The sequence below is a fragment of the Ambystoma mexicanum genome, chromosome 6q (assembly GCF_040938575.1).
Source record: "Ambystoma mexicanum isolate Mex_15411 chromosome 6q, UKY_AmexF1_1, whole genome shotgun sequence".
In the NCBI taxonomy this organism is placed as follows: Eukaryota; Metazoa; Chordata; class Amphibia; order Caudata; family Ambystomatidae; genus Ambystoma; species Ambystoma mexicanum.
In genome coordinates, this window is record NC_090937.1 from 8,008,142 (window position 1) to 8,034,677 (window position 26,536).

Here is a 26,536-nt window from a genome sequence, read left to right on the forward strand (position 1 = left end):
AACCTTCGACCCAGCCAGTCAAGTTTTTTAAGGATTCGGTTACATAAGATACCCAAGTACCACCTTCTTTTTTTCTTATACTCACTGAATCGTTTTAAATATTGGGCAGGAGTCTTTCCAAACTTTAAAATGAGAGTTTGCTTTAACATTGCGAAATCCGCTCGCTCAGCCTTCGACATTTCCATAATGGCACTACAGCCAGAATGGGGCAGTCTGCTGAGTAACCAGGCAAACCTATCAGCATTGTCAACTTGTTGAACTTCACAGGCATACTCAAACGTATTCAGCCAGTCCATAATGTCATTCTTTTCCTCATACACACTGAGTAGATCTTTTGGAAACCGTGGATGAGAGGAGGCCCCAGACCCATGTCCAGGACCCTTGGATCCATTTGCAACCTGAAGCTTGGCCAGTTCCAACTGGTGATCCCTGTCTTTCTGTTTTTCGGCCTGTTCGATTCTTAGTTTGGTTATGTTGAAATCAAGCTCCTTCTGCCTAAACAGCAGCTCTTGCTTCTTGAATTCAAGCATGGCCTCCCCATCGACACTGGCAGAGGAAACATTAGACATCTCATCCTCCCTTTCCTCGTGGTCGCGGTGGGCCAGTGCAGCGGCAGAACCGTCGGTTCTACCAGTGAGAGCGGCCCCACCTCCTTCCGCACTGTCCTCAGAAGTTATAGCGTCAAGCTGCACTTCTTCCAACGCCACGTTTCTTTGGATCATATCCATTTTGGTGCCTTGAGAGGAGACACCTCTCTCCGCACACATCTTTTTCAATGTTTCGGATTTAGAAGCATTTAAAGTTAACAAGGTATTTGTTTCCATACTGTTAGATAGGACAATGGCCTTTTAAAAGTTATACTACGACAATTCACCACGTGTCCTGGTAGGAATAACTTGAAATGCCTTCGCTTGTGCGCAACATTGGATACCTTCAGTCGTATCCCACTTCTGCCACCAATTTGTTAAGATGGATTTCTGAACTCTGTACTGGAGGGGCAGAGGTTCAGAAGGCCAGCCTTGTTTCTTGGAACAAGGTACCCTCTGGACAAGCCAGACCAATCAGGGTAGCGATCCCGGCGGGCAAGGCTAGGTCTCAAGAAGGGTGAGGGTGACTGAAATCCCGCAATGAGCACACAAAGCAAGGACACTTACAAATTACTCCAAGCAGGTGTTATATTAAAAATATAGACACATTTATTACAAGGCCTTTGTAACATTGACCGTAGTGAGAAATCACAATGAAACTCAAGTAAACCGACACATACCAATCCAATACAATATATATACAAATACAAACAAGTCTAACGAGTTAGACGCACGAAACGTGTAGACCACCTAGATGGGGAGGAAAACAGGCAGTGTGAATAATAAATAGACCCAGTCCGCCTTCAGAGGCACCTAACTAAAAGGAAGTCCAAGCCCTACGAAGAAATGGAGACTTGTGCTCAAAAGTACCTGCACACGCTGGTGCCAATGGGCAAAAGGGGAGTCTCTTCGAGGGAATCAGGCAGTTTAGTTCGATGAACAATTGAAGATGAACAGAGCTCCGCGACTCAAGCGCAGCCTCTCCTGTGGGAAGAAGCAGAGCGCGAGTACGGAAAGACGTGCTGTTAGACACAGTGGGGAAAAGCGATGGGCTGCTGCAGGAGGGCGACCAGTTCCTAGCGATGCTACTCACCGGTCCCCGATGCAGGCAGACGCAGGCTTCTCCGCGTCAGTTTCAGTGCTGGCAGGTTCAGATAGGAGCAGGGGACGTCTCGGCGTCGTGTAGATTCTACAGCAGCAGAAGTTGAGTTGAGGATGTCCCAAACGCAGTGAACCCGCACAGTTTTTTACCACAGCAGGGCAACGGAGCGGCCGTGTGTATTTCAGCCAAATGTACACTACTCACTTCAGACCTGGGAATGCCAAATGTATGAATCGGGTTAGAGTGACAAGGACTCGTAATACAACACAACCTGATGGCGGTTACAGAGCAAGACTCCTGGGTAGGCTGGTCAGTCTGCTGGGTGGCCCAGAGACACTTCCAAAGGCTTACTTGCAGGAGATGGTGAAGATGCCGAGAATAGTTGTTCCCACTATTCCAAGGGGTCGAAGTACCAGTAGAGGCCTTCTCGATTGATCAGAGGTAGAAAGGGTTTCACAAAGCGACAGCATTGCAGAGGAGCAGTCCTTCAGCGGGTCACCAGGGATTCCTCGGTTCAGCCTCGTGGTTGCAGGATACTTGGCTCCTGTATTCCTTTGTTCGTGAGAACTCAGGAGATCGACATGGTAGTGGTGTTTCCAGCCCCCTCTTATCCACGGTTCCCTTCGCGCCAAAACGGAGGGGACCCAATGGGAGATCCGCTCATAAAACACTCACACCATATGTGGACCTATCACGGACCACGGGGGTCCCTGGCATTCACACCACCCTAGACTCTCTGGCACCCAGGATGTGTATTGGGACCAGACATCCCAGCCCCCATCCTGGAGGCACACACAAGGCCTGTAGAAGCCCACGAAAGCATCTGTGTTTCGCGGGAAAGTACATGCCCAAATAAGGAAGGCCCCGGGTCGGCTCGACCTGGAGGAGGTGAAGGGGGCATGACAGTCAGCGGACAAGACAAAGAGCCTCGTGGTCTGACCATTTTGGGAGCCAGGCCACCATTTTGGGCTAAGCGCGAGAAACGCGCTTAAACGCCAAAAGGAGCTCAAAAACACAAGGAACGATCGCTGCCACCAATCCTGTCCGTGATTCACTTGCACTGTTCATTTACAATCCAAAGAGAGTATCTAGGGCCTGTAGAAGAATAGAGACCCAAGAGAGCAGTAACTTAGCTTACAGTGCCCTCTTGTGCCATGTTGCGCGAAAGCTGCAACATGATAAAGAAACTACGGAAAACAACGTTTCCCGGTGCTGACTGTCTTAAGGGCATGTCAGTTTCCCCGTAAGAATGGAGCGAAAACCCAGAGGAGTGCCGCAGAAGGCTGCACTTCTCTGGCAAAGTCTAGATCATGGTGAAAACAACAGCAAAACGTTTAGGGGTTGCCACATGGAAGGAAAATTACCCACAATTAAGAAATCTTTCCTAACACTCTGTGGGTGGATCATGTAGCGTAATGCTTGAAGCATATATATCACAAGCCAGGCAGGCGGCTCTTTATGGTGCTGAGCTCCGGGGCACTAGTCACTGCACTAAACTTGCTGTTTTGCAACACAGTTTTTTAAGAGCAACTTGGGTTTACCTAATAGTGCACCAAGTATGACCTTTTATTTAGAAACAAATATCCTAAGGATCGAAACAATATGTAAATCGAGACCTGTCTTTTTCTGCATCAGGAAAGGGTCCATTTTAAATCTGCTAAATATAGGGAAGCTCTTGTCTACGTCTGAGTCAGAATGCTGGGTCCTCATTGCCTTGGTTTTGACAATGTAAATAAGGAGCTGGACAAACTTGGGCAGAGTAACTGTTGGGACCTGCCTAGCCTTACGGACGGAAGCACTAAATTACTTATCAAAGAATCTTATCAGAGTAAGACTGAAATTGAAGTTTTGAGTATGGTCAACAGCTCTACTTCACTCAGGACTTATTGGATGCTTAAGCGATGCTTAGGGTTTGAGACATATATGGATGATACAATTCAGAAACCCATGAGAACATTGCTCGCCTTTATGCTCGCCTTTTTGTCATCATTGTACCTCAAAGAGAGAATGCCTCATAAATGTCCTATTTCTGTGCCCCCTGTATTTAGGACCAAGGAAACGTTACCTGAAACCATTATTTCCTGCCAGAAATGTCAGATCTACCCTGCAGGCTTTGGCCATGTGTTGTTCGTCTGGTGACAGAATGACAGTGTATGCAGTGGAAAGCTATCTTTTAAGAGCTTGGAGAAAAGTGGAGCCTAGCTCAAGCTGTCATAAACTAGGTTTCTACAGACTCATTTCTTTGCAACAGGACTGGATTTGCTTATTTGCACACTTAACTCGCCAATGTATTGTTTTTTTAAAATATGTAGAATGTCTTATATAGGGATTATTGATGTGTTGATTTCTACTGCATGATATGCTTCTTGATAAATTTGCTGTAAATTGCATTGTATCATGCTTTTATGGTTATGCCGAATAAAGCTGAATTAAATGAACTGACACAATACGTGAAAATGTGCTGATTCCATTGAAATCAAAATACCCGTTGTTCTGTGGGTTTTCAGTCCTGGGGTCCTGCAAAAGTAAATTATTTCCTTTTGCTGTGTGGGGTTGGGATGGGAGGACCCAGAGAAAACGGTTGCAAAAATGTTTTGTGGAGATTTTCTCTGCCTGTGCCTCATTGACAATGGGTTAGGCGGTGCCCTCAGTAGTCACTGAGGAGCAGAAAGGACAGACAAGCACCTAATTCTGTAGAGATGAGATAATTATTCTGATAATTCACCCAGTGCCGAATCCGGCCATCATTAGCAGTTGACAATGCCACCATCACTCCTTTCCTCCTTTTGTAGTCCTACTAGGACCTGCCCACAGCCTGGCTTTCCTTTGTGAAACCTATGGCACATGGTACACACAACACCAGATTGCAAGGACAGGAGAGTGGAGGAGAGGAGAGAGGAGAATGCCATTGGGCAAACTAGCTATATTGGTGTATGATATGGGCACTGTTGTCTCTTCTGCTATCTTTGTGCTGGGTGCCCCATGAAATGGACCACATGGAGTTCTATTGCACTTACAGGAGCCATGCTCAAGGCGGTGAAGAGCCACTGTGCATTGACAGCAGGACATAAGGTGGTGTGCTGTGTGTGGGGGCAGGGCTTCCAAATATAGTGTTAGCCTCTTAGGTAAATGTAGGAAAGCAGGTTATTTTTTGTTAAAACCTTACACAAATTTTACTATATAAAATATTTAATATACAAATAAAAACAGCATGGCCTGCTGGGTAACTTCTGAAAATATGTTGACACGCATCCATTCAATCATAAATTAGGGCTCAAAATGGCGTTAGTTCTAGATGTATGGTATTCAAAAGACTATTATTTGAATCAATAACGTATGACTAGTAAATATTTCATGAGTGATTAAAATAATAAACGCATAAAGAAAGAGAGCAATGAATATGACCAAAAGTGTATTTTTTAATACCGCCACTCTCGTCTTCTAGTTACTGTTTTACGAGGACAATGAAAAAAAGCATTTATGGACAGTGGCTTCACTGACAGCACATGTGTTACTGGTATTCTCTCCATGCAAATAATGGTGTTGCTTACCAACACGCGGTGTACAGAAATCCCAAAATGGATCCGGCGAACCTGGAGCTGGTTGACAGACAGGCAAAGAATGGATAGTAAGAGAATCCCACTTCAAGCCCAGCCAACAGGAGCAGAGCCGCTACGAAGAAAATAAACGTTATTTCACGCTATAGATGTTTCTGAGGTCCCTCAGGGATATAGTGGCAGTCATTTCCAAATTTGAGACAAGAAAAGGAAAATATTACAACACAAATTTGCACATTTGACAGACTTTATGCTTAAGTAAAATAATTATAGGTAGCCTCAACGTATTTCTAATGTTCTCTAAACTATCTCTCATAAAGGAAGTTCCTTGGTGCCGCTGGTTCTGTGCATACTGGGTATAAGAAATTGACATGCATTTCCTGATCAGATTAATTATAATAAGATGGATGGCTTTTTAAAAGAATTTCAGAAATAATTGTGATACTTAAAAATCTTACGCTTGTTTGTTGCAAGTGAAAAATCTGTTTACTTAACCGCACATAACAGCACATCACATCACACGTCACTAAAAAAAAGATTTTAATGTAAAATTTAAACTGATGTATTAAAATTCACATGCATAAGAAAGTATGCACACGCGACATCACTTCTCATTGTGACTAGTCCAACAGAATGGCGCCTGTGTATTATGCTGATACAATGCCCTCCGACCATGGCTTTGTGTTTGGGCTTGTTTTGGCTGCTTATTCTTCATACCATCTGCTTCGTAATCTCAACATGTTGTTCTTCTGACTCTGATGACTGATTCTATAAATCATCTTACCTGGTAATCAATATCTGTTTCCCTCACCAACCTGTCTTTTGGATTTTGCTCATTAAATGGTTCTACTTAGCTCCCTTTTCATCTAGTATTGATGCTGCTTAGCAGAATATTGGGTTCTGACTTTTGAGGAGTTCCAGGTCCTGGGCTATACCCCGTGTTCTCTGAGTCCTTCCTTGTTTCTATCTTAGATTTTTTTTTTCCTTCTTCTCTGACTCTTAGTACTTTTCCCGGGTGTTGGATTTCCTTTGGTGTTCATTTGGGTGCCTTTGTGATGGTACCTAAGAAACTATGAAATATTTTTGTTTTATGTTACCACTGCACTGCTTTGGCAGGCACCTTTCTGGTCCATGCACGCGGGTATATATTCTGGTGGATCACTACTCTTTATGTTACTCTGGGATAGAAAAGGGAGGGGCATGTGGGTATTGGTCATTTGTGTTATTAACTTTTATTGTGTTTTTATACAGCCTGGTGGAGAGCCAATGGGGTTCCTCCTGTCTTTCCCTTTAACCATTGGCCTTCACTGTAATGTTGCTGTGAGAGGAAAGTTGTGGGAAAAGATTTGGTATATTCTCGTACCCTACTTGATTTTTTTAACTCTTGTTTTTCTAGAGTATCTGACAGGTGATATCAGTTGGTTTATTGATGTCTTTCAAAACTTTATCTTTATGGTCCAACATTCACTTTTGCTATCTCCAATATTCTTATTTTAAAACAATATATACTGTTCAGCCTTTTCTGTGTAAAAGCTTTTCATTTCATGTTTGCATCCATTTTGTTTTGTTTTATACCCAAATCACTTGCTAATGTGCATATTTTTCTCTGGAGTTGTTAGTTCTTTTTCACTAGAACCTCTCATTCATTCATTATGTTCAATGGCAGATCAAGCTCCTTCTCACGCATGCTTTGAAAGCTTCCCATTTCACCTGTTCATAATTTCTAGACTTTCTGTGTGTGTTCCTAGTCTTTGTTTGCTTGTTTTTGTAATTAAATCATTAATATTTGTTTGCATATCTTTACATGCTTCATTTTCTTTCAGATATAAGGGGGTTAGCTGTAGTGGTGGTCCACTTTGGGGTCCATTGCATAATAGTATTTTTATTGATACTGGTGAGATATTGGATAAATGTATGCTGTCAATCATTGTGTACTCACTCACTGCAGTAAGGGCTTCAATAGCAAGGAGTAGTCTATTCATGTGTAAACTGTACTTGTTGGGTAGGACATATAATCAATTTCATTAGGATGTAAAACATATCAAATGTTGTCTACTGCTGACACCATTTTGTGGGAAGCATTCATTGTCTCTTTTTCCATACTTTGATGCTGAGGTAGAAATCACTACTACAATGTTTCCTGTATCAAATGTAAAAACATTGTTCAGAACATTGATAATTACCTCAGCTTAGTTTGGGAGATAAGCCTTGACCAAAAGGTATTTGCATTTGCTTGATCCCAAATGCATACTCAAATATGTGCTCTGATTAGCTTCTTTGAATTTCAGTACTGTGAGTTTATTATGGATGGGCATTAGCTTGCCTATCTGGAAACCAGATCCTCTTATCTAGCCATCAAAAAGGGCCAGCACTACATTGGAATCCCAAACTCAAGGCCTCTGGTTAATGGACTACTCGCACCCACATGGGCTCATCTCAAGAGAAATATTCTTAGAAATATAAGGAAATACATTCCACTAGGGCCTCAAAGTGGGCTTCACCACTGATCCAATCTGAGCTGATCACAGGACCTGAGAGTTCATTTCAAAACATTGAAGCCCAGAATTAAAGTAAGATTTCACCTCTTGAAATTAGCTCTCCCATAAAACCAACCATCTGCAGTGATAATGGAACCTCACACAAAAGGCCCTATTAGACGCCCGTATTGCTCATTGGCTTCAGAAAGGGCCTATGAGAGCTGCGCACATGATTCATTATGCTAACACAAGGTTCCATGTGTACAATACAATCAGACTATTTAAAATGAGCATTATTTGATTCATTAAAAAATATTTTTGGCTATAACCATTCAGAGGCTTAGAATCAAAACAAACAGAGCCTGATTCATGGAACTATTTGTGTGAGAAACGCAGATTTGCGAGCCTTTCTGCCCAAAAATCCCCATACTTCAAACAGGGATTTTCGGGCAGAAAGGCGCGCAAATCTGCATTTTTCACGCAAATAATTCCAAGAATCAGGCTGACAGTGTTACAAAACTGAGAGAGTCTCTTCTGTGAAATGAGACTAAACATGATAGATGTTTATTAATAATTGAAAAATTATCTAAATATTGATAACAATTTAATCATATTTCATTGCACAAACTCATTTTGCACATCCCTGAATAAGTGCGGAAAAGGCAAAGCCACATTTCATTGATGGGAGGGATTCCAGCTGGGAGACATTAGAGAATTATGCTTATGGGTCCAAATTGTTAATAACACACCCCTGTGACACATGCTGAAATAATTCGGACCCATTTGCCAAAGTGAAGCATGACATAAGATGCATGAGGGAGCACGAGAAACATGTCTGTACCTTTTACCGAAGTGAAGGCGATGTGAAATGCATATGTTTGTGGGTGAGATGCACGCTTTGCTTTTCCCGAAGCAAAGCATGGCATAAAGCATGTTCAGAAGTAGGAGAGATGTGTGGTTTGCTTTCCCAAAGGGAAGCATGCTACTAAGCAAATGCACAGGCAAGAAAAATGCTTGTTTCACTTCTTCCAAAGGCTCATGCACAGAAATAGCAATGTACATGCATGCACATTTTAAACAAAATTTCACGATCCGCTTTTCCCTTGCTTCACATGAAATTTTGGGGATTTTCAGTGGAAATGTCATTGGGCAAAAAGGGCTGATATTGTCAATCATAATATACTATGTAAAGAAGGTCCAACATTATATGAATTTTACACCATGAAAGAAGAACTCTGAGTCAAGACAATGATAACTGACATACCTTTTGCCCAGCTAGGAGACTCCAGTGGGGTGAACCCTTCCGAAAACAGGTACATGATCTTGTTGGCAATGGCACCAAATGCAAAGCCAAATGTCCATCGATTATTGAAAGATCCAATGAAATCTAAAGGCCTGGCAAGATACAAGGATGGAGCTCTGTAATAATTTTGGTATTAAATACATTATCATCAAACAATTACAATAAGTAATATTATCTTTGTATTATGTATTGCTGCCAAATAATTAAACAAGTGTAATATTTTCCCAGTAGGATAAGAGGAGAGTAAAATTACCACACAAGTGTTATCACACTGAATCTTAAGGCAAATGATAAAGAGGTGGCAATTCTTTATTTGGGCAAATAGGCGGGCACATCAGCTCAAACATGTGGCCAACTGTACGTTACAAATATCAGAGAGAAGAGGAAGGGTGTTGAGGAGCAGAACATTTGGTTAACATGACAACTGGAATGCATGGGCTGTTTGTTCCCAGATTGTTATTTTGTATGCCTTGATGCCGACCCTGCTTTCTTCTGCTAGTCTGACTCAGTGCAGCCATTAGTAAGCAAATGAAAATGCAGGGCTCTTAATTTATTGAGTCTGAGTCACAGTCCCTCACTATAGTCATAGAGTCAAATATTAGTCTTAGTCATTGGGCTTCATTCTGAGTATGCTGGTCCGGTAACAAAGGTGCTGGTAAGCTAATAGCACCGTTGTTACCGGACCGGCATAGTCCGAGATCTGCCAGCGGGTAGCTTTCCGCCCACCAAGCACCCGCTAGCAGACCTTGGCACATGCACCGGCACTGTTGCACACAGTGCTGGTGCATCGTCCTCCCCATTCCCATTGAGTCCAATACATCTACATTTACAACTTCACATTTGCACCTTTTGTTTTCATGCTCTCTCACCCATTTTACACATCTTGTGCGTCCCCTGAAAAATGAGCGAAACTGATGTTAATGCAGTACATGCAAATGCACAAAGATGTAAAGACATGTCACCGCATAGCCTCTCATCCAAGCCTGAGAAACCAGTGTTTTTCTCAAATTGGTATAGCACAATTTACATTGTTATCTTCAACGAAGGAATGGTTAACCGTCTTATGACGGGATAGTAATAGTGTGCAGGGGACGGTAGGGTTCCCATTTTGGATCCTCTTTTCTTATCTTTTCCTAGTCTCTCATCCAATGTCCTGTTTCTGTATCCCAGTCCATCATTCTATCCCCTCATCCATAGTCCTAGTCCCTCATTCCAGCCCTAATCCCTTGACGTAGGCTCTTGTCCTAGTCTCTCATCCTAGTTCCTCAACCCTAGTCATTCTCCCTAGTCCCAATTCCTCATCTTAGTGCCTCATCCATAGCTCTAGTCCATTGCCCTCTTCCCTCATCTCTAATCCTATTCCATCATCCTAATACCCAGTCCTAGTCCCTCACCGAAGACTCTCCTCCTAGCTCCTAATGCTTCACTATAGTCTGTCCAAGTCTATCATCTTAGTCCCTTGCCTTAGTCCCCTGTCCAAACCCCTCACATTCTGTCCCAATCCTTTGTCCTCTGTCTTAGTCTTTCATCCTTGTATCTCATCCTAATCCATTATTTTAGCCCCTCATCTTAGTCCTGGTCCCTCCTTCTAGTACATTTTCCTGCTTCTAGTCCCTCACCCTAGTCCTTTTACCTAACCATAGTCCCTCATCTTAGTTTCTAGGCCTTGTTCCTCATCCAGGTCATTCATCCAAGTCTGTCATCCAGTGAAAGGCTATCATTCTAACTCCTTGTTTTAGTACAGCATACAAGTTTCTCATCCTGGTCTCTCATCTGCTCCCCTCATCACAGTCCTAGACCCTATTCCTAGTTAATCTTCCTCGACCTCCTCCTAGTCCCTCTTCCTAGTCCTTCATTTTAGTACCTCATAATTCCTTCTAGTCCCTCATCCATGTCCTAACCCTCTCTCTCTACCACTCTCTCATTCTCTCTTTCTCTTTCTTTCTGCCTCTCACTCTCCTACTTTCTCTCTATCTTTTTTCTCTGTTTTTCATCCCCCATATCCTTTGATACAGCTTCTTTTTCTATTGTCCTCCATATGTGAAATGTTGTCTCTCTCTTTCTTGTCCTCTCTTTCTCACCCGCTCAGTGGATAGTGCTTGATATTGTTTGGGGGATTCAAGGTATCAGCAGAGGCTAATAGCTCATGCAAAAATAGGTATGTGATGTGGCCTCCCAGTTAGCATATTTTTTAGCCGGGTACGTCCTTTATGGGGGCGACACAGATGTATAACTATAAAACGCAAAGTGCCAAAATGATTGCTTTGACAATCTATGTTTACAACATTCCTTTGACACAGGTTAGGACATAGTAAAAGGAATACTTGTTCTTTCTAATTAAATGCTCCTTTAAGACCTGTTTGGCGATGCAGTGACATCACTGCCCACTCTTCAAAGGGTTCAAGCATTATCCATCTCAAAATATAAGCAAAAGAGAAACACAATATAACTCTAGCAGTGGGGATGGGATGGAATTGCTTTCAGAATTTTAATTTTACAGTTCATGTAAATGTATCATCATCATCTAACCTCAATCTGCCGTCATGGAGTTCCAGCTTTTAAATCAATGACCAAATGATAGACCATTAGGAATGGTGAGGGCTGAGGTAGAAGATTGCACATTTAGAGAAATTAATGCTTCGGGTCGTTTCCATCAAGCTAGGCCTTCATCCTTATACCAGAGGACCTGCAGTAATGCTTGGTGAAGTTATATACTGAAGCCCAAATGACAACAGGAGCAATTTCTATGAGAAAAATGTTATTAATAAAGGCAGCGCAAAAACAAAGGGATGATGGCTGGAAGGTTTAGACTGAATCTTAACCACTGGCATTGCTCGGGGCAACCCTCCAGACCATCGTTCTTCGCCTGCCAAGCCATTACAGAAGAGGAAAGACCATATGCAAATCAGGCATGGCCCCACCCCAAATGGGGCAGTCCAGCCCGAACTGCTAGGTCACATCCCTTCTGCACGAGACCACAAGCATCCCCAAACATGTTTCGCCCTTATTGGGGCTCATCAGTGAGGAGTAGCTTAGGTCTCTAGGCCCAGCAGGCACGGGACCCACGCCTGGGCATACCCGTCCCACTCGGGGTGACAAAGCAAAAACAAAGGGATGATGGCTGGAAGGTTTAGACTGAATCTTAACCACTGGCATTGCTCGGGGCAACCCTCCAGACCATCGTTCTTCGCCTGCCAAGCCATTACAGAAGAGGAAAGACCATATGCAAATCAGGCTTGGCCCCACCCCAAATGGGGCAGTCCAGCCCGAACTGCTAGGTCACATCCCTTCTGCACGAGACCACAAGCATCCCCAAACATGTTTCGCCCTTATTGGGGCTCATCAGTGAGGAGTAGCTTAGGTCTCTAGGCCCAGCAGGCACGGGACCCACGTCTGGGCATACCCGTCCCACTCGGGGTGACAAAGCAAAAACAAAGGGATGATGGCTGGAAGGTTTAGACTGAATCTTAACCACTGGCATTGCTCGGGGCAACCCTCGCCATAGGGAACCAAGCTGCACCTCACTGAGGAGGCCCAACAAGGCCGAAACATGTCTGGGGTTGCTTGTGTTTCCGTGCAGAGGGGACCTGGCCTAGCAGTTCGGGCTGGGCTGCTACCATTGGTGGCAGTACCTGACTGATTTGCATATGGCTGGACCCCTTTTGCAATGGCGCAGACGGGCTAAAAAACGGTGGTGTGGAAGGTTGCCCAGAGCATTGCCCGTGGTACAGATTCGTTCAAAACCTTCCACCCATCACTTTTGTGGTCACAATTAATAAAGGCAGTTCATTCTGGCCTTGGTAAAGTGAGCACTGAGGTTTTCGAGCACAGGCTCTTTTTTCAATCTCAGAGCAATGCAGAGTAAATTTCGTGACATACCTGAAAATCAACTGTTTCTGTGTTTGGTCCTTTCACTTGATATCCTGATTGTGCTGCTGCCTCTCAACGTTAGCTTTATGAGGTTTTAGGGAAAGACACTTGTAATTACTGTGATCCGAGAACATGAAAGCAGTGCACCACATTGAGCAATATGCATTATTAAGTCTAAGGACCACTGAACCCTTCACGCTATTTGTGTATGGATGATCAGAGATGTGTGCTTGAACCTCATTGACACTCCTTGAAGTTGTTACAGAAGTCAGAAAAACAACTTAAAATACACATATTTACAGGACACAAATCTAAGGATTTAAAAGTGAGGCTATTGAGGCCCCTAAAACCAGATAGATAAACCAGAATGGTGTTAGCTTTTTAAGATTATGATATTTGGTAATCCTCATTACTACTAGCACAGCTGCCTCAACCCAGTGCTTTCTAAAAAAGGTTTCCCTGCTTTCTAGACAGAAACCAACAAAGTTGTCTTGAATTCCTGCAATTTTCCCCTACACCCTATCATGGAATAAGATCCCACCCCTTCTTTTCCTCTGCTTGTGTTTTTAGTGTCCATGGATAAGGAGGAAGAAGAACCTTGGAGGGAGAGGCGGGAGGGAAGGGAGACCTAAGGACTCGGAGAAGATGTGTGGACTATGAGTAATGAGGATTGCCAGTTGTAATCTGCTATTACTTTCATCCCCCCTTGTCTCATCAGTCTATACTAATGAACATGTAGAAAGCTGTGTTTTATATCCTCCTGCCTATTCAGCACTGGACACAATACACTGGTAAACCGCAAACCGTAATGTATGCATCTTACGTGCATGTAGGAGGCATGGCCCAAGTCGATTACCTGAGAACCTTCCATGAATGTGTCTACAGATATTCATAGGATGTTGAGTAAAAGTTGAGGATTTAAGGACTTAAGGGACAGTGCGCTCTGCCCCAAACATTAGTCGTGAGGTCAGCTGCGTTGCGGTCACAGAGTGGTAAACCTCAACCACCTCAATTTGAAAAGTTTCAAAAGGTATGGAGTCCCGCAGGTCGCGCTCAACCTCCTGGACTTAGAACAGTGTAGATTAGTTGAGCACTTATTATAAAACAATCAAATATTCTTGGTTGGTTGGTGAATTTCCTTTAATTTAGTTAGCAGCCAACTTGTGTTTCGACCACAAGGTCGTTCTCAAGGCTCTGGTAATAAGTGCAGTAGTATATGTTTATGACCATCCCGCTAGTTTCAGTTTTGTAGTCTCCTCCACAGTGGTTTATCAGAACTGTACAGTCTCAGGGATAGGCACTCCATACCTTTTGAAATTCATAGGATGTTTACCCACAAATGAAACCATCCCCATATGTGGCCTAGAGAAGCTAAATGTATTTCCTGGATACAGGTCTGCCCTCTTGTGAGCAAGTCATCTATGGGGTTGTGGCAGGTCTAGATCGTTATTATGGTGCAGAGATATCAGATTCACTAACATCCATCTCAGCTCAAAGAGACATCAGAAAGAATACCACCTCTCTTCCAATGTTAATGTCCAAATCAGCAATTTACAGTGTTTGATGAATGATAATTAATTCAGAGGAGCCTTATCTGAGTTACTCACCAACCGTTACTCTAGTAACAGTTGGGACCTGACATGCTCATACATGAGAAACAGTGCCCACCGAGGCAAACATAATCCTGAACTTGGCACCTGATGCAGGGATGTAATTTCACCAAAATGCCAGGGGTAGCGAAAGTGACATCACACGACCCTTGACCTCTGATGACATCACAGGAAGTTATGCCATTTGACCCCACCCCGAAGTGACATCACGGGAAGCAATGGAACACGACCTTTCACCCCACAATAAAACAGGAAGTGGCATCATATAGCATTTTTTCTGAGTACACTATGAAAAATATGGTTACGATATCACTGTAAAGTGATATACATTTCATACAAGAATGGATCACCATATATATCGTTAATATCAGTGCGTATAAGCCCATATTACCAAATCACTGGAAATGCAAGCAGGTGTCCAAGGCCAAACGATAATGACGTGTAATTATATAGCACTTACGCTTAAGCGCTTCATATAGAACAAATATACATACAATATCACCCAACCTCGGCGGCCTTTGACCTGGTGGACCACGCAGTGTTATGTAACCATCTAGCGTCTGCCGCACATTTCTCAAGTGAAGCTATAGCCTGGGTACAATCCTTCCTAGCTAACCATACGATGAGAGTGTTCTCCCCCCTAGCCTCAGCGGACCCAATACAAATCGCCTGTGGCGTCCCACAAGGTTCATGTGTCTCTCCCACAATGTACAACATCTTCACTAAGCCACTCTTCGACAAACTTGACAGATTGGGGGTAATTTATACTAATTATGCGGACGATACGCAGATCCTCATACCACTATCTGGCAACTTTGTCGAAGACACAGCTCTAGTAAATAAGATTTACCTCCTCATTCAGGCATGGATGGCCTCTCACGGCCTCTGCCTGAATGACAACAAAACAGAGATACTGATCCTGGGTTCTGACTCTAACCTTAAAAAACTCAGCCCCAACTACCTCGCTTCAACATAGATGGCAATATATCAAAGTGGCAACTGAGGTAAAAACACTAGGTTTCTACCTTGATTCCACATTATCTCTCAAAAAACAAGTCAACTCCTTGGCTTCCTCCACAGCTTACACCTGCAAATTAATCAGGGCCTGCAGACCCTACCTCTCCAAAATCAATTGCATCACATTAGCCGATGCCCTAGTAATGTCCAAATTGGACTACTGCAACGCCCTATATGCGGGTGCCAGTAAAACTGTCATAAACAAAATGCAAATACTGCAGAACAACGCTCTTAGAGCAGCCTTGGACATACCACGTAGAGCGCACATATCCAACATCAGGAAAGACCATCATTGGCTAAAAATCAGTGACAGAGTCCTCCTCAAGACGCTAGCTCTCACCCATAAAGGACTGAACAACACTGCACCCCCTTACATTTCGGCTAGACTCTCCAGAAAATCCTCTAGTCACCCCACTAGAGCCTCTAACCACTTCCTACTTGAAATTCCAAGATTCAGACTAATTAAAGCAGGCGGAGCAAGCTTCCCTGTTACAGCTGCCCGTGCCTGGAATGCACTCCCTACATCACTGAGAGCTAATCTACCCTACTCTAGATTCAGATGCAATGTGAAAAGTTGGCTCTGGACCAATGACGACAAACAACCTGATCCTCTGCTCTAGGCCCGGTTCCCTGCATGTATTTACCTGTTACGTCCGAATCCGGACTATAGACCTTCGCATTGCCCCCTGTGATGTGAGGTTTTCCCACTTTTTGTACCTCTTGCAGTCATGTATTGTAAATATGTTAATAACTCAGGGAATGTATCTTCTGTATGTATCCTCTGTATGTAACCTAAGATCAAGTAATCTTGTTACTGCTGCGCCCGGCTACCCCTTGGTTTGGAGCGCATTATCAAATAAAAAACGAAACTAAAAAAACTAAACCTGTGTTGGTGCTCATTTATAAACCTCAGCAGGATGAAAGGCTGAGTTGACCTTTCTGGGAGTCGAACCTGCAACCTGCAGATCACACACACATTGCAGCAGCCAGCGCTCAACCCACTCAGCTATCTTACCGGCTATAGCCATCAGAAAACCAGCCACTCCAGAAACAAAGAGCCACATGCTGCTGGCCACAGCCCAGGAGCCTCAAATTAAAAAATTAAAAAATAAAAACATCTTTTTTTTGGATCTTTTCTTTGGATCTTTTTTTTAGGGGTAGCAAGGGAGACCACAGGGGTCGCAGTTGCGACCACTGGCAACCCCTGAATGACGTCCATGGACACAAGCCTTTAACATTGAAGGCAAGGCAGGCCTTGATCCATGTTCTTAACAGTTTCAGTGTTAAAGCCCAAGCCAGAGTGTGTCATCCTGCCTACAAAGACTGCCTTATTCTGTGCTGTCTGAACGTGAGGGAGGAGAGCTGATTCAGCCACATTTATTCTTTGTCGAACACTGATTTTCCTTTTATACACATACTTACTTTGCACCTTTTTTGTACAAGAGATAGGGCAGGCATTAGGTGTTTGTTAGCATATGCCATTTTGATTTGACAGACACAACTGAGACTTTTTCTTTTTTATTTGATGGTCGAGATGACTCCCATCCTAGCTAGAGGGCACAATAGGAGTTTTTCCAAACCCTACAAAGTTAATAAATGTTTTAAAATTGGTATCTTTTGTGTCAGGGTCATACTTGTGATACCATGCCTCCCCTACAGAGGCCAAAGAGGAGAAGCAGCTTTGCCAGTTTTGGCGTTGATGATGTATAGGTAGAGAAATGTGTTGACTCTGGAGCCAATTGCACACTAATCAATGCACGGACATTGAGAAAGCATTTAGAATCACAAGGCTCATAACTTAATGGGAGCAGACACTTATAAACAAGGTTATGTGAATATCAGCATTGGAATCATGATAATTAACAAATAAAAGAAAAGGAAGTGAATACTGCAGTCTGTGTAACAAGAAAAGGAGGCGGTTTTCTAGAACGGAAAAAACAAAGAGAATTGAACATCGTGTTGAACACCAGCAGCCACGAGCAAGTGCTGTCAATGATGAAATTGAGCAAATGGGTGGTGGGAATGACTTTTAATTATTCACTAGTATATTAACTTATTTGGTGTGTCTGAAAGGCTCCTACCATAAAGTTAACCTGAAGAAAGATGCAGTGCTTGGGGTAGCTTATTCAAGAGTTGTGCCAGTGCTCACGAGAGAAAAGGTTTTGATTGAAAGACAAAATCGGCCAAATGAGGATATCATCAAACCTGTGAAGTAGTGTAGTGACTGGGAAGGCTCAGGATGGATCCACATCTGCATAGCTTTAATGGCTTGAACAAAGATCACTCAATAAGAAATTTCCAATAAACAATATGGGAGAATTGGGGCGTATGCGGTTACTACAGCTCATTGTATCAGGTGATGAGGTGTGCGTTCTGTGTACCACTGAACTGTGTCCTCTTTGAAATCCCTGACTAAATGTATCACTCCTGGCAGCGTAGTTCAATTCAAAAGGATGCTGTTTGCTTAGGTGCCAGCACTTTGAGTTTTCCCAAAAGCTCTGACAATATTGTTCAGCAAAGAGAAACGACTATTGTCTTGTCAAGACAATATTCATGTACAGTAAAGATGTGGAAGGACACAAGAGAAGCACAATGAAAACACTGGAGGAGGTTGGCCTAACAACAAGCACAGAAAAGTATTGGTTCACTATACAATTTATAGATTATTTAGATTAGATGTCCAAAGATACTGTCAAACTAAAGAGGATTTGGTGAAAGCCATTATGAATGCAGCCAGACCAAGCAATAAGGCAGACACATTGATGTTCCTTGTATTAGAGTGGAATACTGTGTCACATTTACACATGCATTTCCTGATGTAGGAAAACATTTCAGAAATCCCGGGTAAAGTGGGTAGACTTTGTTTGGTTGTAAGGATATGAGATGGAATTCAGCATTGTTAAAATGGTTACTTGCAAATCCCTAATGTTGGCACAATTTGACATTGCTTGTGAAAGTATTGTCTAAATAGATACAATGATTGTGCCTTGGAGTTTTGCTTGCCTAGGCAGGTGTACAATAAAGTGTTGCATGTGCTTAGAAGGAGCTGCATTCAGGTCCCCTCTCTTAGGAAAGAGACATTTGCTTGTGTGTGTGGGCCATCAAAACATTTGAACATTTTTATGGGGTTCTAATTTCATTGTAAATATTGGCTACAAATTATAGAGAGACATTTTCAAGAGAAAGGAGGCATAGATGATGTTTCTTAGAGTATTATTCCAGATGTTTTGTCTAGGAATCCTTAAGAGAGCATGGATGTTGTATGTACAAACAATGACATCCAAATTTAGTTGGAGGAGGTTTGCATCCTTGCAAGCAATGAGTGAAGGCAAGATTTGAGGGAAGATATGGCTTTGTCAAAGCTGATGGAATGTGTGAAGGAAGGATGGATTGAAAATCAGAATGTTGATGTATACAAGAGGTTCCAAAATATTCAGGAAGAATTGGGTTTTGAAGGAGAGTTGCTTTGTTGAAGTAGGAGAGTGAAACCACCCAGGCATATTAGGGAAAGGATGTTGGAACTTGACAAGGATGGACATCTAGCTATGGCGAATGTAAACTTGAAAGTGACAGTAGATTATAGGTGTCCAGGAATCAGTATGGATTTTAAAATTAGGACAAGTGAGTGTGATGGCTATAGTGATAGTGATAAAGTACACAAAACTGGACCAGAAGCTTTGTGCTGCATAGAATTACCATGACCATCTTGGGAATGCATGTCTTTGGATGTCATGGGCCTGGTAGCTGTAAATTGTAAAAGAGAAAATTGCGAGGTTGCTTTGATGGACTTTCTTTTCTAAATGGCTAGAGGTAGAGGCTATTTCAGACATTCCTATGGTAATAATAATACATTTCCAAGGGAGAGTATTTCGAAGAGAGAGGAATTCTACCAAAGTAGTAACGGACAGCCGAGGACAATAAGTCTCTAAGGAAATGGAAGAACATCACATACTAAATCTGAAAAGCCGACAGGTAGGTGATGAGCAGTGTTAGGATCTGCGCTGTTGTGAATAGGAATGCAATGCACGTTAAGGAAATAGTTAGCAAGAAAGAACAACCAGCACAATGGACCAGAGCGAACAGAAGACTTGCTAGAATAAACTCAAAGAAAGCACAAAACTCTCCTTGTTTTTTATTAAAGATTTTTTTAAATTTATATATTTTATCCTGTGTAACTGGTTTAACTGGTATTAACTCTGTTTCAGAGTCTAACTGTTGTGAAGTTTATTTATCTGCTTCCTTAAAAACATCAGCATAAGAAGGGTCTGCATCAGGTTTCAGGACCCCAATACCTTACCGTCCTACCATCTCCAAACATTATTTGGCACACAATCAACACTGCAGCCTTCTCTGGTCAAAAAGCATTCTTCTAATAAATATGTGGCTCATGCAAGATTAACCCAGGCATAATCAAATAAATGCCATCAACGAGCATCATGTACATCAAATGTAATTTGTCCCAAGTGGCTTCCTGTCCGCATCTTCAGTGTCTCTGTTGTCAAACCTGGGCATTATAGAGTTGCTGGCAATGCTTCAGATAAGATTTTGCAGTGGGAGTATTTTATTCCCTTCTTTAAATTGGAAGTAAAATTATTTTTTTAGGGAGTACAAAAACAATTCCCATTCCCATTCCCAATGAGGGCATTGTTAGGCAACCAATGATATATGTTCACTCTTAAACAGATTTTGTGTGTAAACCCCAACTCTTTTCATCTACTAAATCATGGAAATTGAAATTTTTACCTTAAAAGGTCCTCTTCAGATCAGGCACTAATAATATTGAAGCTCCTCCCTGTGGCACTACTCTGCAGAAACCACTGATACAAACGAATCTGTGGAACTGTGTGGGTTGAATCGGGGGCATGCCACAACGTATATGTTGCATCCTAAATTTTGTTGGGAGTATTTTTACACTCTGTTTTTAGTGTGTGTATTTGCCTGCTTTTTGGCAGTAAAAGTGGCTTGTAGGCCGCTTTTTGCAATGTCTGGATCCAGACAATTCTCCCACAAACTTGTGGATCTGTTTTTGTATAGTGGTGTGTGACAAGGTTTGTAGCCAAAAATGTCCAGCAGCTGGCACCAGGGTCAACATTCTCTTGATGAAACTGGGCAAACACAATTGATCATCAATGAAAATGTTGTTAAGGATTCACACATTGGATGCATGGTTGCATCAGGCTCAATGATTTCCACTTCAACGTCATTGAGTCAAAACGTTTTCAGGTTTTGGTCTGGGTCATTTCTTTACAAAATGTCTCAGTATGTAGAAGCAACTGTTTATCCATTTCACAGGTTTCACCTCTTCAGACTGATTAGCTTTAGGACAGCTTTTTGTACCACAAATGACCCAACGTCTAGCTCCACTGGGGCAGTTTTTGATTGAAAGGTTGCCGACTGCACTGGAATGCCAATTCAGCAGTTTTTCCAGTTTCTCAGGAAACTGAATTACAGTACCAACAACATCTTGAAGCTCCTTTCTTAATAGAAGATGAAACATTACTAGCTTAGCCTCTTATGACCAAACCATCCCAACAACAACAATCTCTTAAAGAAGATATAGACGTAGTCACACTTAGAGTTTCATGCCTGATGGATTTGAACGCTGATTCTGATGGTGTTGGCTGAAGACTTCTGGCCAGCAATTGTCTGATGTTCCCATACGGGTTGGGCAATTGGATTACCAGCCTGCACAGTATGTGTGGCCAAAACCACTGAGCCAATCGTTTGTACCCAGAGACTTTAGCACACAGAGCAGTCCTGATCTCCTTTGTTATCATCTTGGCAGCCCTCTCATGGCCTTATTCTAATGATGGCACAGTCCGGTAATTACCACCGTCATCTCCCCCCCCACAACCTCTGTCCCATTTTTATTTTCACCCCTCAACCCCTTACTTACCTTATTTCGGTGGCGGCGGGTCTCGCCGGCGCATCCACTCCTTCTCTTCATCTCCCGCCGGCCGCCATGGAAAGGGAAGACGGGCTCTTAAGGGAGCCCCGCCTTCCCTTTCCATGGTGGCCATCTTGGAAAATGATTTTCCTTGCTACCTATTTTTTTAGCACCCCGGGTTACTGCTTTGACAACCCTAGGTGCTAATGGCCTTCATCCCCAGTTTCAGCCGCTGGAATGGGGGATAATGGCCCAGAACCCTCAGTACCTGCCCTCGCTTCGCTCGGGCTGATAACTTGGACTGCGGGGTCATTAAACCCAGTTCCAGTACTTGTAGCTGGAGATGAATGCCACATTAGAACATTAGAATGTTGCCAGTTCCATTGCAGGCTATAAAGTGGCTGAGGGCTGTTATGGTTGCTATAAGTATTCTGTCCCAACATTAAAATGTGTCTCCTAGAATTTGCTTGTTATAAATAGAACATTCTACCATCATTGATGGAATTGTCTAATAGCTATAAATCCTCCCATTAACACCTGCAAATGACCCTCATCCCTCGTTAATCCCCCTCATAACATGGGTCAAGGACCGTTACTATCTTGTAATGCTTGCGGAATATGGATTTATTACATATGTGCCGTATCTTCAGGGTGAAAGCCACTTTCGTTTATCAGCAGTATAGTCTAAAATGTCAAACCTCTTGTACAGACTGTTAATGGCAGATTTCTTTTTTTAGACCTTCTTCAGAATCAAACTACATTGGTCTGTATTGGCAAAGAGCAAGCAAAAGTCCTTTGCACTGAGAGCTGAGGAACAGGAAACACATTTAGTGAATACAATCAAGGAACAGTGTATTGGCACCATAAGGTAGATCAGAGGTAGACTGCTACCAGTTCGTAAGCTTATGTGTGGCAGTGTTTCAGTGTCATGAAGAATATACTGGGAAGCTGGACATAAGTAAAGGAGTCGGGGGCCTGAACCAGGTCAGGAATACAGACACATTGAAACGAAATATAATGGATTGTTAAAGGCAGGTTGATGTCGATGCAGATGTTGGCTGAGATGCATTGTTTTCACGTACACTTAATCATTAGCATTAGGATTAGTGAATACAGTGACTTTTGCCTCCTGCACACATAAGTTCATTATTTTACATGTAGGCGCTGATGCCAACATTTGTCAGGACAGTTCTCCAAACTGTGCATGTAATTTTTGGTTTTCCCCAATCTTCTCCCAGTAGCTATTTCTTATTAGTGGTTGCCTCCAAGCTCCCAACATTATTAGCTAGGATTTGGCATCCAAATTGTTTTGCATTCACGCTAAATTACCAAAGTTTTAATTTTGGCTCCAGTACTGCCATACCCATACAATCGTCTCCAGCTTTCCTCCTCATGGATGAACACCTGTCTTCCAGCAAGACGGATAAACTGCAAGATGACTGTCATGAGACATGTGTGTTTGATCAGTTTGATGAAAAAAAAAGTGTTCCCAAAAATATTTGAGCCATCAAAAAGAGGTCATTTCTAACCCTTTGTCAAGATGGTTAAGTCGTCCTTTTGCCACAGAACCTGTGATACGAGTTGCTTAAAATGGCAACTGGCACAATACATGGATAGATCATATATAAGATGTAATATAACAGGTCATTAACCTTTCTTCATTCTTGCTTCTTTCTCTGTTGTCACAGTTGTTTATGGGAATCAAAGTTGTGATATTTCAGATTGGAACCATTGGCATATGGTTAAGTGACCTGCTTTCTTGAAAATAGCTAGCATCAGAGAACAGAAGGTCTTCTGTCCAATTTGGTTTATTAAATGCTAATAGTAGGCCCTTTGGGGTTACTCAAGAGGCTAAGGCATATTTGCATTGTGCATGCTGTAAGGAACCTGAGGGTATTCTCCCAAGCAGACCTCGAGAATCCCTTATTCGGGTGGCCAGGGGAGGGCCGGCGTTCTCAGATCCCAACTCTGGGTGTGGACAAGTGAGGGAGGATCACCTGGGTAGGGGAGCCCGGGGTTATGCTTGGGGAAATGCCCCAAGTGAGACGCCATATTATACTGAGGGAAAAGAAGAGGCGGATGAAATCCCTGAAGCCTTTATAGGCTCGAATACATCTGCCTCACCTCCTCCCATTAAATCTATCTTACTCAGATCCAATGATCCCTTCATACAGAACCAATCCCCTAAGATCTCCAACCCGCGTGCACCCAAAGATTATCTATCCCAGAATCCGTGTTCCTGTGTCCTGCCTGAATATTCCCGGACATTCTTTTCCACTTCCCTATGATCATTCTTACCCGAATACTAAAATGATTTCCCACACTCCCAACCTTACTCCACCTCCAACTCCCTCAGGGTCAGTTGCTTCTCCAAGCAACGAGTTGGGGGTAGATATCTTTACTCGGCTGGGGCCTCCCTCTGGAATAGTCTCCCTGCAACACTCAAACTTGAGGAGAACCATCTCTGGTTCCAGAAGTACCTCAAGACCTTCCTCTTTGCTTCTGCATTTGCTCTTCCTCTCTCCTGCTGATCTGTCTGCTTGGTACTGTGCACCTGGTTACCCTCTGATTTCAGGCCCAGGTGCCTGCCCACTCAGCCACACACCCACACCTCCTCCTGGCAACCCTTGCATTTGGGTCTGTATCTGTAACCCAAAGTCCCCTTACCTACACTTATCAGACACCCCTTGTCTGCACTTTAAACCTTGAACTTGCCAGCTTGCTGGCTGCACTACCAGTTGTGTTTTATCCCTTGTTCAGCATTTTCCACTTCTCCCCCCTTGCACTTTCCCCTCTTACCCCTCCCCTGCACTTGCACATCCTCAATGTCACTGAGCTTAGTAAGATCGGTGTTTGGTGCTCCCTTGTTCCCCTCCCTTGCCTCATCGTGCTCTGAAACACTTGTGTATGAGCGTGATACAAATAAATTGTCAATATTAATATCAATAAAACACTACAGTTCCCATAATTCCCCTTGTTTATTCCACAAACTCAGCTATTCCCGTTTGTCCCACAAACCCTACCAATCCTGTTCCTTTTATAGTCACTTTCCGAATTCTCCAAAAACTACGACCAAAAAGTACAGTCCCTATAACACCTCTTCCCCATCCTGTCATACCGAATAATTAGAACCTCTACATTTCCCCTTTTCCGACACAAACACTTTCTCCCACTACAACAGACTTGTAATAAGACTGTTTACCTAACATGTCCTGACGCAAGGGTCAGGCAAAGTTAGGCAATTGGCTTAAATTATACACACCTGACAGCCCTTTCCTTTCATTAACACATCATGAGCAGAATCAATTATGTCAAATATGGAATATTTAAACCTATAACTTCAGTCCCTACAATTAATTACAAGTCCCTATAAAGAGAATCTCTCCATCCCTTGGAGTGCTTGTCCCTAGTAGGGCGCTGGTGCATCACCTGTCTAGGTGAAGGGACAGTAGAGAAAGCTTGCCCTAACCTAACTCACTACTTTCCTAATTCTAAAAAATGTGCACTGTTTGGCAGTCAACAATCATATTTAATAGCGCTGCTGTCCCTCAGGGTGACTTATTCTAAAATTTCATAGATGGTCCACCATTCGGTGGTCGTATTTCTGCTATGTTTGAAAAAAATGTCCTATAGTCAAGCTCACTTTCATATTTTCGTGAGACAAGTAGGTCGGACCAACACCCTAATCCAACCGATGTCGACCGGTTTCAGCGGGGAAACTAATTGCCGCTTTCTTCAGGAATATAGATCGTGCCCAATCAGGACTCTCAACTTCAACATAAACAAAAAGTCATATATTTCAGCTATCTTCCAATTCCTTTGTCTGGTGCGGGCATCTTCCACTTTGCAGGAACATCTCGTCAGTACATCCACTCCCGGAATCTGTGGCCTTTTGAACTTAGGCGTAAATCCAGTCTCTTTTTGCGTGTTGGTAGGGATCTTGAATAACCTACTTGCTTGGCTTCAGTTGCCTCGATGTATGGTGAGATATACTTTTTAGAGTATCAGTCCTTCTTCCATGGTCACGGGACTTTACCTTCCATGTGGCTGGCGTCTCCAGATACCCGTCTCCTTACTCGTCCAGAGTTGTTACTCTAAAAAGTATACCTCACCATACATCGAGGCAACTGAAGCCGAGCAAGTAGTGTATTCAAGATCCCTAGCAACACGCAAAAAGAGACTGGATTTACGCCTAAGTTCAAAAGGCCACGTATTCCGGGAATGGATGTACTGACGAGATGTCCCAGCAATGTGGAAGATGCCCGCGCCAGACAAAGGAATTAGAAGATAGCCGAAATATATGACTGTCTTTTTATGTTGAAGTTGAGTGTACTGATTGGGCACGATCTATAGTCCTGAAGAAAGCTGCAAATTAGTTTCCCCGTTGAAACCGGTCGACATCGGTTGGATCAGGGTGTTGGTCCGACCTACTTGTCTCACGAAAATTTGAAACTGAGCTTGACTATATTACATTTTTTACAAACATAGCGGAAATAGGACCACCATTTCCGCTATGACATCTATGACATTTTAGGATAAGTCACAGTGAGGGACAGCAACGCTATTAAATATGATTGTTGACTGCCAAACAGTGCACATTTTTTAGAATTAGGAAAGTAGTGAGTTAGGTTAGGGCGAGCTTTCTCTACTGTCCCCTCACCTAGACAAGCGGTGCACCAGCACCCTACTAGGGAAAAGCACTCCAAGGGACAAAGAGATTCTCTTTATAGGGACTTGTAATTAATTGTAGGGACTGAAGCGATAGGTTTAAATATTCCATATTTGACATAGTTGATTCTGCTCATGATGTGTTAATAAATGTGGGGGAGGAGACAGAATCCGAAAACCCTTGTGACTTCAATTGTATTGAACAGCCCTTTCTTTTCCCCACAGGGATAAAAGGTGGAGCAAGAGAGCACAACACAAGCAAATCCCAAGGTAGATACCTGGTGGAGGGACCTCCTGCAGTGGGCCGAAGCTGAAACAGTAGTCTGGAGGGAGGCAGCATGTAAAGGGGGTGAGGAAGGAGCAGAGACGTTGTTGGCATGGCAGCATTTGATTGCATCACTAACGTGCTTGGGACCCGACGAATTAGACACGGATAGCTCCCTGGACTATGGTGAAGA

The 26,536-nt window shown here is 43.0% G+C and overlaps 1 protein-coding gene across 1 annotated transcript in view; it reads right to left on the reverse strand.

Moving 5' to 3' along the window:
• LOC138515709 (stimulated by retinoic acid gene 6 protein-like) overlaps positions 1-26,536 on the reverse strand; it is an 859,180-nt gene that overhangs the window by 616,638 nt on the left and 216,006 nt on the right. Inside the window, exons 4-5 of the mRNA XM_069630368.1 lie at positions 8,988-9,118; positions 5,241-5,361 (exon numbers count right to left, since the gene is read on the reverse strand). Of these exons, the coding sequence (XP_069486469.1) occupies positions 5,241-5,361; positions 8,988-9,118 (252 nt within the window). The remainder of the gene's footprint in view (positions 1-5,240; positions 5,362-8,987; positions 9,119-26,536) is intronic.